Genomic DNA, 11872 nt, shown 5'->3' with positions numbered 1-11872 from the left:
GAGAGAGAGAGAGAGAGAGAGAGAGAGAGAGAGAGAGAGAGAGAGAGAGAGAGAGAGAGAGAGAGAGAGAGAGAGAGAGAGAGAGAGAGAGAGAAACGGGAGGGGAGAGTGAGAGAGGTGTCGGAGAGGGTGCTGCAGTGTATTGGAAGGAGTTAGTATAGAGCAAGGATGGGCCAGAGAGAGAGATGCTTTATGAACAACAGACACACACACACACACACACACACACACACACACACATGCTTACCTGATATCGGCAACAACTCAAAAACCTTGAGTAGCTTTCACAGAAAAACAACGTTGCATTTATGTCAACATTTCAGGAATATGCTCTCAAACATTAACCTTTATAAACAGCTTCGTGTGACTGGCGGTAAAAAAAATTTGGCTCAGTAATTTAGAAAACACGTTAATATGGCACGCGGCTCAGAAATCGGGTGTTATGTCACAACAAATCACTCAGGGTGACGGAGCACAAACCACTCACTCAGGGTGACGGAGCATGAATCACTCACTCAGGGCAATGGAACACAAATCACTCACTCATGGTGGCAGAGCACAAACCACTCGCTCAGGGTGGTGGAGCACAAAACACTCGCTCAGGGTGACAGAGCATGAACCACTCACGCAAGGCAATGGAACACAAACCACTCACTCATGGTGGCAGAGCACAAACCACTCGCTCAGGGTGGTGGAGCACAAAACACTCGCTCAGAGTGACAGAGCAGGAAACACTTGCTCAGGGTGATGGAACACGAACCACTCACTCATGGTGGCAGAGCACAAACCACTCGCTCAGGGTGGTGGAGCACAAAACATTCACTCAGGGTGACAGAGCATGAACCACTCACTCAGGGTGATGGAACACGAACCACTCGCTCATGGTGACGGAGCACAAAACACTCACTCAGGGTGACAGAGCAGGAAACACTCACTCAGGGTGATGGAACACGAACCACTCGCTCATAGTGACGGAGCACGAACCACTCACTCAGGGTGACAGAGCAGGAAACACTCACTCAGGGTGATGGAACACGAACCACTCACTCATGGTGACGGAGCACGAACCACTCGCTCAGGGCAAAGGAGCACGAACTCGCTTTGAATGACGTGGCATTCAAAAGCGTCCGCACTGAGTGAACGATTCGCTCAGGACGTAAAGCAGTACCTCTGTCGACTGTAAGGCATTCAGCAAGTGTCTTAAGCACTCATGCAAGCACTCCCATTAAGTGGTTCATAAGGAACGGTTGGTCAGGCTGTCACTGCATAGCATATATGATCCCTTTAACTTTCAAGCCGGGTTTTCACCACACACGCAGCAGTTAATGAAATACTAGCATAACCCGCGCTCTGCACGGCATGTTGGGGTGGGTGTGTTTGAGAAAGGAACTGATGCAGAGTATCAGTAGTAATTTTACTTTAATGCAGTAAGTGGAATACGATTTCACTGTTTCAGAACCAGTTTATTTACTTTTTTGTACCATGCACCTCATATGGTCTTTGAGATAATGTAAGCCGAATATCACGTTACTCGAGCGCTGAACAAAGTCGAAGATAGCGCGACACGAAACCACAAACTCGGAAATAATATATAAGATAATAAACTCATTCAAATAATGACTTTATCCACAAATGAGTTGCAGCAGAATAAACCTGGAGACATCGGAAAGTTCAATTGCCCATGAAATATCCATTGCAGATAATCCGTCATCTTGCCTGCTCGTCTGTGCAAGTGTCACGTCGTACGCCGGTTCGGGGTCCATGCAAACATTATAACTTAATTTTAAAATGTCTGATTTTCACCAGATTTGCTTTGATTCCCTGTAGAGCACCTTGTGAAATCTCCAAAAATAGAGACACAGATCTGGAAGACCCTATGGATAGGCAGTCCCTTTTGGAGACAGGACGCAAGGTCTCGCATTGAATGCATTAAATCATATAGCTCAACGAAGCGAGTTAATTTTGGGACGTTCTTAAATTTGTTGTTCACTCAATGTAATTCTCCAAATAGTAGAAAAAGATAAGTTTAATGCTTTGGAAATTTCACATTGTCTTGAGTATCTTCAGAGATGGAGGGACCATAGCCTTGCTTGCTTAAAGTAAAGAGGTATATCGGCTCAGTTATCATTACTCGTTATTTCTTGAAATTATCACAACAGATTTTGACACTTATTTAGTTTATGATATCTGATCCTCAAAACAAAAATAATATTTTGAAGATATGCTGTCATTAGTCCATGAGAGTACATCGTGGAAAATCGTATCACGTAATGCATGAAATTGGTACAAGCTCATAATTTGAAAACGATAGTACTTAGATAAGCGATGTACACAGAGTTTTGTAGCTATGATGAACAGGCATTCAATTGTATGAGTGAGGAAAGTGAAGAAAAAAAACTTTATCGTTAAGAAATCGTTGCGGCCTGTTCCAAATCAAGGCATGGTTGAACAGGCCAAAAAACATGGCGGTTTCAGACCCCAGCGAGGTTACCCAGGATACGCCTGAAGACCCCAGACAGCGAGGTGGTCTAGGATCGCTTGATGAAGGATATAATTAAATAAGGCCATTAATTATCTTCAAAAGGAGTATTTTAATTAACTCAAACATCCAATTTTCACTCTTGCACTTCCTTGGAGTTTTCTTAGTCTGCATGCAAAGGTTCAGGCTGCTAGGTTTCATAGTTTTGAAGTTATGGAGGACACTTATTGACACACACACACACACACACACACACACACACACACACACACACACACACACACACACACACACATTGACATTTATTAGTACAGAAGTTCGATGTACAAATGGGAGGGTTAAATTGAGAAAGTGATGTGTGGGAGGAGTGGGGAGAGAAGGCCAAAGTTTGGGAGGACATAAGTGAAGGGAATAGGGAATAGAGCTAAATGGAGCAAATGAAGGGTTGTGTTGCACTCAATAATCCCACCATATTTTTTACCCTCGGTGAAGGAGAGGGTATTGTCTTTGGGTCTGTTTGTTTGTCTGCCTGGCTGTCTGTTCGTTTGTTTGTTTTTGTTTGTTTGTTTGTTCGCACAGATCCTTCATGCTTTTCTCCGCAACTGCTAGTAGGATTGAGACGAAATTTTCACCATTGGTGCAACTACAATTACGGAATGTTGTAATCATAATTATGACATCATAGCTCACATGGTGTGGCAGCCATATTGGAAAAAAGGGAAAATATGGACCTCTGCATCTCTTAAACCGCACCAATTAAAAAATTGAAACTTTGCACGCAGCAAGTACTCCCCATGGGGAATAAGTGTGATTTTTTCAATGAAGTCATAGGTGCCTTCATTATGACGTCATAATTGCATATATGTAGAACACTACATCTGATCAGTATGAAAGTTTTTGAAGGTCATCTGAAATAAAAATATCTGAAATATTTTTGAAGGTCATCTGAAATAAAATGGTCCACAGAAAAATTAATTGATGACATCATCGGTCTCGTGATTCGGAAGCCATATTGTTTGTTTAAAAAACATTTCAAAAAAACCTTTAAAAATATTCTCTGAAGTGGCTGAACAGATCAATGTGAAACTTTACACGTATGACCGCCTATCCATGAGAAACAAAATTTTCACACAAATGATGTCATGGATCACATGGTTTGGCAGCCATTTGGATTTACCCTAAAACTCATAAAAATCTTCTTCTCCAGAGCGGCTCGACAGATCGAGGGGAAACTTCACTAAAATGTTCCGCAAGCCATGCATGTACAAGTTAATTAAGGATTAATTGATAAGTCGCATGGTTTGGCAGCCATATTGGATTGAAGACAAAATATTAAATAATGTTTCTCTGGAATCGCTCAATCAATCGTCATGAAACTTCACATTTATGATCAAGTAGTGATGGGAAATGCATGTTTTGAATTTCAACTTGATCTGATACATGGTCTGGCAGCCAGAATTCATTAATTTTTTTGATATGGGTTCTTTTTTATTTTTTATTTTTATTTTTAATAAGCTTCACTTGGCTGTGCCTGGATGGGTTTGACGACCGAGTCACTGCCAACAGTTATATTAAATTCATCACTGCCAGCAGTTATAAAGTAGCAGTTCTAATTATGTCTCATTAATTATGTAACACACCAGTACACAAGCGCCACACAAAATACACTTCTCAAAAGAAGTCCTGGTGAGGTTCTGCAATCTCTGATTGCTATTTTTCTTGTTGTAAATATAAGGAATACATGGTCGCTTATTTTTATTTATTTATTTTTTATACTTTATTACCTCTGCTACTGAAGATGGATGGATGTTATCTTTTCATCCACGTTTATCTGTCTATGTTTGGGATATCTCAATAAGTTATAGACGGATTCGGATGAAATTCGGTGGGCAGGTTGGGTGTGTGACAAGGACGAATTGCTTCGATTTTTGTGAAGATCTGGATCCGGTTACTAGAATTTTCAATGATTATACTTACCAAGTTGAGAGATGTGGCCAAAACGATATATAGCATGATATTTCAAAAAAAGTTGTGGATGGATTACAACAAAACTTGGTGGATGAGTTGGTTCGGTGACAAGAACAAGCTGATTAGATTTTGGTTCAGGTGAAGATTATTGGATGTGTGACAGACTGGATTTGTGACAAGGAGGAATTCATTTGATTTTGGTGACGATCCGGATCTGTATCCAGATACTTGTTACCCTCGCCAGAGGAGAGAGTATTGCTTTTTGGCTCCATTTTGTCTGTCTGTTATTTTTTGTTTGTCCACACAGACATGAGTGTTTTTCTCAGCAACTGCTTGTGAGATTGACACGAAATTTTCACCATAGATGCGACTCATCATGGAGAATGTTTTAATGAAACTTAAGACGTCATAGGTCATGTGGCATGGCAGCCATTTTGGAAAAAAGGCTAAATTTTGGACCTCTGTATCTCCAAAATCGCAGCAAGGAAAAAATTGAAACTTGGCACATGTCAAGTACTTCACATGGGGAATAAGTGTAATTTTTTATTGATGTCATAGTTGCCTTCCTTATGACGTCATAATTGCAGACATAGAATGCTACATCTGATCAGTGTGAATTTTTTTTGGTCATCGAAGGATAAATTTGATCACAGAAAGAAAATTGATGAAGTCATCGGTCATGTGGTTCAGCAGCCATATTGTTTTGTTTTGTTTGAAATCTTCAAAATCTTCTTCTCTGAAATGGCTGAACAGATCGAGGCGAAACTTTACAGGTATGGCTGTCTATCCATGATGAAAGAAACATTCACACCTATGACATCACAGCTCACATGGTTTGGCAGCCATATTGGATTTACCCTAAAACCTATAATAATGTTCTTCTCCAGAACAGTGAGACAGATTGAGGGGAAACTTCACACACATGTTCCCCACGCCTTGCGGAAACCAGAGTGTTCACGAATAATTGATAGGTCACATGGTTTGACAGCCACATTTGATTGAGCGAAAATCTTTCAAAAATTCTTTCTCTTGAACCGCTTCATCAATCGATGTGAAACTTCAAAATTATGATCGAGTTGTCATGGGGAATATAAGTATTAAATTTCAACCTGATCAGACACATGGGCTGGCAGTCAGAGTTATTTAATTTTTTGAATCAGGATTCTTTTTATTTATTTGTTTGTTTTTTTACTAAGGCTCACTTGGTTATGGTGACGAGGTGGGTTTGAGGGTAAAGGAGTAGCAGCTGAAATGTGAGTTATATCCAGGTTCCTCCTGATGACTTCATCTTTGCTTTTTTCTTGTTTGGGTTCCTTCTGATTACTCCAATGGAGGACTGTACCTATTTGGTCTTCCATTTGGTTTGAATTGAATATATATATATATATATATATATATATATATATATATATATATATATATATATATATATATATATTTAATCCCATTCTGAATTCAATTGAATAATAATAATAAAAGACCTCATGGGTCAGGGTCAGGTGTCCAATCAAAGCGGGACGTTTTGGTACCCGGTCATCACTGCCAGCAGTTATAAAGTGGCAGTTCTTGTTATGTCTATTATTAATTACAGAACACACCAGGACACAAACACAACACAAATTAAGTCCTGGCGAGGGTCTGCAATGTCTGATTGCTCTTTTTCTTGTTTTCCTTGTTGTTTCTTGTCGATTTCTTGGTATACGTTCTCCATAGCTGCAATGATGAGTGTTTCGCGAGTTCAAAGTGTCGTTAAAAGGCAGGAATTTGAAATCCGTTCAGGGTACGGGCGAGAACTCCCCTACTCTTTGCAAAAGATACAGTAGGATCTTTAACATCCACCAATGACCAGCGTGGGCAGATGGGTCCTCCGTATATTAACGTTCATTCGATGGATGGTGCACACAGTGATGTATCAGCTTGCATGCATCAATGCACACACCTCATGGATATCCTGACCACCCTTATGAAGGCTACCGTGGAATCATTTCCGGTCATGCACGAAAAACTTCGTGCTCCGAGAAGTAGTGCCCCCTGCTGTTACTGCACCAGAATGGCAGCTTTGTGAAGTCCAACAACAAATTCATTTATACAAGTAACTTCGACGCAGAAGGAAATCTTTAATAATCCCATCATGCTTGAACATTTCTGCCAACATCCATGTTCCTCTCTATTCCCAATGCTCATGGTCGTAGTTACCTATCTTAGTCCAGTTTAAACCGATCTATTATTTCTGCTGCTACTACCTTTGTCGGGGGACCATTCCATGTGTTAACTACAACGGCACTCACTGGAACGCACACCTATGCCAAGGTCACAGCTTAGATTTTGTATCGCACTGATAAGCCAGATCTGGATCCAGATCATCACCAAAATTGAATCGATTCTTCCTTGCCACACACCCAACATGTCCATCAAGTTTCGTCCGAATCCGTCCACAACTTTTTGAGACATCCTGCTCACAGATAGACAGATATATCCTGCTCTAAGTAATTGATGTAAATTATTAATAACTGGAACCTGGAAAGCATCTCAAAATGGAAAGCCTGTCCACGTCCGCTTTATACAGCACGGTAGTTGAAATAAACTTGACCAAAACAACACCTACAAATGTCTACATAATTGCACATTTCATTGATTCACGTTCTCCATAATCTCATAATAAAGGTTTGTTGAAGATTTGATGACAAAAGCTCAAATGGTACGATTACAAAACGATATCTCTCGCTTTGCTAGGGGACGGGCTAATAATGGTCCTAATAATAGACCCTGTGGTTGGTACCCCACTGCTTACCTCTCCCCAGCAAGACATCCTCCCATTCACAGTCACTCTGCCTTCCGATCACTAAGTCAGTTTCCAATCCAGCTAGTTACCTGACCCACCAGTCCACAAGCCTTCACCTGAGCCAACAGCTTACTATGTGGTGCCGACTAGATAAACTACATCCACTGCACAACAATCATAATAAAGAACGTCTTCATATCCCACTATCTCAAAAGCCAACATTATGGCAGTCCTGTATTTCATTATTCAATTTTTATAGTGACATTAACACGTAAAACATGTAATAATATGATAGCTAATGGATCCTGCCATGAGAACCCTCACCATATTCACATTTGATTACCATGGTGTCACTGAGAGAACACTACATCACTATGAAAGGGAGGAATGTCATGGATATTTGATGTTTGTCATGCAGTGCAATTTGAATGTCTCTCAAGGGTCTTCGCTTTACCTGGTCTTCTGGGGGGTGGGGGGGGGGTCAGAGCACAGGAGAGACACAACACTCACTCAAAGTACTTTGAAAGTTTTTTATTTTATTATTTTTGCTGCAATATCATGTCTTCAAATTAAATTTGTTTCTGATTAGTATCCATAACATCAATTTAAGCGAAAGAACACAAGTTCAAAGTTGTCAAAGCAGCTCCATTGCAATTGGCTTACATTTAGTGGTTTACCTTTGCCAGGTAAAGTAGTCAGGACAGTAATTTGTTCAGGTTACTGGTAATGACATATATTACATTTCCCAGCAGTATTTAACATGCATGAAAGAATAGTATGAGCTTCGTACGTTATTGATGAGTTACATGCAAGGCAGGTATAGTAAGTAGACAAGCCAACACATGCAAAGCTATTTCCCCTTATTTTCCCAACAGTTCAGAAAAAAGCTCCAATTCGACAAACTTGTCCACAAGGAAGACCCATCCGGTGTGGTCTTACATTGAGGATGTCATCGTCATGTGATATTGATTCAGTTTCATGTGATATTCAACCGAAACACGTTGAATAGTCCCTGATGACCTGCAGGCACTATGTCAGATTACTACCTCCTCCATTCTGCCTTCAAGGTGTCTGTTGAACAAGACAAGCACGTCGAATAAATACCTCTGCACTGAGTGCCTTTTGTGAGGCGCACTTGTTGCCTTCCTCGTCATCAGCCTGTTTCTTGGCTCCACCTTCAATGACCTTTGATTTGCATGTATTCGTGCTTGAGTCACTGTGGCCTAATTTGCCATTTTTAAAATCAGCTGCAATACTTCTCACCGGTTGCGGACTGACTTCTTCGTCTTGCAGTCTGTCGCTGCTGGATTTGACACCGTCCCCTTCAATGTTTCTTGTGCTATCAGGCTCAGGCCCATCGGTGGGAATATCAACCAGGTGGTCATCAACCTTTTTATGCGTGTCATTGTCCACCTTTCCTTCCATAAAGATGTCCGTGATTTCTGTGTCTCTTTGATTGTTGTCTGTGCTTCTTGCTGTTGGAGACGGAAGGTCATCACAAATTGTATTTCCCTTGAGCATCGTAAAAAGGCAAGGACGTGTGGCCAGCACCTCCAATGTATCAGATGGAAGTGATGTCAGCCGATTCAAGTCAAAGTTGGCGATGGTTTCCACAGATGTGCCTATCTGGGCAAGCGTGCTGGCAAGGAGTGAAGTCAACCTGTTCTCAGCAAAGCTGACCTCTTCCAGCTGTATCAGATTCTGCAACAGGCCTGGTGGAAGACTCTCAAGGTGGTTGCCATCCATCCGTAGTTCTATGCTCAGAGAGCCACAAAAAGGAAGGGGGTGAAGCGAACAGAATTTCAATCAAGTTGTGCGTGGAGTATTTTTTTCCTTAATGACAATCGAGTGTGATGTACACGTTTTGACTCAGGCGTGTATGAGCTCCATTTGCACATTTTCATCACACCAAGCGGTCAAATACTGCATGTACACTGCACACAAAGAAATAGGGACATTGGACCTGCTGTTACAAAACGAGAATGACCACATTGTGATCTCAACCTGCTGCTAAATCCAGTGACGGGCCGAAACCGTGCATTTAAAGGACTCTTAAAAGATGAACAGCGCGATTGGGAAACTCACATTTAATGCGCTATTAAAAGATTCACCCGAGACCTCTCATCCACGTCAGCCTCCGCCACCGTTTTCTTTTTGTAATTTACGTAACGTTTACGTTACGTTTTATGCTTTTTTTGTTATTAATTTACGTAACGTAACACTTAATTATCGTGCGGTCAGATGTACCATACGTTCTGACGGGCTTGATTAAACATTACTTTTATTCGACAGATGATTCGATTATTTTTGGGGTCCCTCATTGTGATTAACACTCAAGCCAAACAAAGCCAATGGAAATCTGACGCAACAAAGCCGGACACTGCATAGTTAATCAGCCGAGGGCCTACAGGCCTAATGTGTCCGGCCCACCCAAAAAAACAAGATGGCGGCCATATTATTTTGTCTGGGTGCAATGGTGGGTGGAGTCATGTGACAGATGTGAATGTGGTCCAGCAGCTGTTCGACCAATGAGTGCACATTTCAAAAATCGACCCCGACGACGACGACAACAACAACAACAACAGCAGCAAAGTGAAGCTCTTCATGAAAAAACAAAATAATCACAATGCCTGATGGAAGGGGATAAATTATTTTAAGGTAGTCATTTAATGATGTGTTCAGATTAGCTGCTGTGTCACATCCCCAATTCGCACTACCAGAGACTGATTGTGTAGCGGTTCCCTTTCATCCTTCTCATCCCTTTGTAATTTCACTTTTACATGTCGATAATTTCTCCAATTAGAATTATCTTGTTTCACTTATTCTATTTTACATGTTTTTCATGGTTGCATTGTGGGGTGATGGAAGACCTGCGATGTCACCGAGTCCCAGGCCACGTCCCGATTGGACGGATTGAACACCAGCATGTTGCCTGTCAAGGCGAGTGAGTGGTTAGCCTGAGGGACCAATCGGTGATTGTGACCTTTGGTTATGGGTGCATGTCCTGGACCAATGGTTTCAAAGTTTATGAACAGATATAATGTGATGTCCTCCAATCAGGACATCGACGCTTTGCTGTGGTGCATTTGGGAAGGGTGGAAGGCACGGCTCCAAAGGGGCTGGGATATTTCATTATCACGAGTTGGTGCTGAGAAAGACAGTTGGCTGGACAGAGAGGAGGGGTGAGGAATGGGGGACACTATGAATGAGGGGATGAGCAATGCCTCTCCACACGGCACGATACACTCCGGGATGGGAGTTGGGGGTGAGGAGGAGAGGGGAGAGAGGAGGGAAGTGGGGAGGGGAAGGCAGCGTTATGGACTTGTGGTTAGTAGGGGAATTGATGGGGGGAGGAGGGGTTCTCGACTTGCATTTGAAAGGGGGCCTTGAGGGACATGAGGGGGGGGGGGTATGGTCCCCTTCTGCCGGCATTAGTTCAGGGTTGAACGAAATGAGGTACATTAAAACAGCACGTTCAAACGGGTCATACTAGCCACCACCCGGAGACGTCCATGGAGGTGTTTAGGGGGAGGGGCTTTGGGAGGAGGAAAGCATGAGGGGAGAGGAAGGGAAGGGAAAGATGGGTGTTTTCCTTCAGTTGTTGAAAAAGCTGCACCAATGTTTGCGCCTTTATTTCATTTCGGCACATCAGATGAGCTCCAGCATCTCTTATCCTGAACCAAATTTTGTGGAAATTATCCTTGCAGCAGTTCTGACTGCTAAAAAAAGTATATATTTGTCCAATTCATACATTCTTTGACACCCCTTCTTCTCCTCGACCCCCGGAGAGTTGTATGGTGGTGAAGGGGGTTTGGGAGGAAGTTAGCTTGAGGGAGGGGAAGGGAAGGCAGCTTGAGTGGAGGAGAAGGCAGTGCAGGAGCAGGAGATGGCAGAATGAGGGGAGGAGAAGACAGTGCGAGGGAGTGTAAGGCAGAGTTATGGGAGGGGAAGGGAAGGCAGCGTGAGAGGAGGAAAAGGCAGTATGAAGAGAGGAGAAAGGAAGGCCGCATGAGGGAAGGGGGGAGGCAGTGTGAGGGGGGGAAGGGAAGGCAACGTGAGTGGAAGGGGAAGGGAAGGCAGCATGAGAGGAGGAAAAGGCAGTATGAAGAGAGGAGAAAGGAAGGCCGCATGAGGGAAGAGGGGAGGCAGTGTGAGGGGCGGGAAGGGAAGGCAACGTGAGTGGAAGGGGAAGGTAAGGCAGCATACCGGAGTGATAAAACGTGCCCAAACAGTAACATTTTTTTTAACCACCGTATTCTGCAAAAAAACTAGATGGGAGCATATTAAACCCATGCTATCTACCTGGCAAAAGCCTGCCTGTATACGTGCTTGCTCAGACATGCAGCAACATTTGTACCCCTCCAGTCGCCTCACCATGAATCAGATTCGTACATGCTCTACTCTCGGGAAGCTCTCAGTCCTTAAGAGCCCCCATAAGCATTCCTTCAACCTCCTCGTGGTCGTTTGGTAACCGTGCACTGGTGATATACTCATCCTTTCATTCGCACGGATTTCCCCACACCTGCACTGCATGTCCCGCGTGGCTTTGGCGCCACAACACATCCACTCTGCATATGGCTTCGGCACTGCAGCATGTCTGCTGCCCATGTACCTAGGCACATGGTTCATAAGATGCCGCATAA

At 42.8% G+C, this 11872-nt stretch overlaps 1 protein-coding gene across 1 annotated transcript in view; it reads right to left on the bottom strand.

Moving 5' to 3' along the window:
* Positions 1–7745: 7745 nt before the first annotated feature.
* Positions 7746–11872, bottom strand: part of LOC147028695 (uncharacterized) — a 20443-nt gene continuing 16316 nt past the window's right edge. The window contains exon 5 of the mRNA XM_085879373.1: positions 7746–8983. Within this exon, the coding sequence (XP_085735499.1) occupies positions 8292–8983 (692 nt within the window). The 3' untranslated portion in view covers positions 7746–8291. The remainder of the gene's footprint in view (positions 8984–11872) is intronic.

This window comes from Eptatretus burgeri, chromosome 4 (assembly GCF_056783735.1).
Source record: "Eptatretus burgeri isolate ZD-2024b chromosome 4, Ebu_testis_v1, whole genome shotgun sequence".
Taxonomy (NCBI): domain Eukaryota; kingdom Metazoa; phylum Chordata; class Myxini; order Myxiniformes; family Myxinidae; genus Eptatretus; species Eptatretus burgeri.
This window is presented reverse-complemented; position numbering and strand designations above follow the sequence as displayed.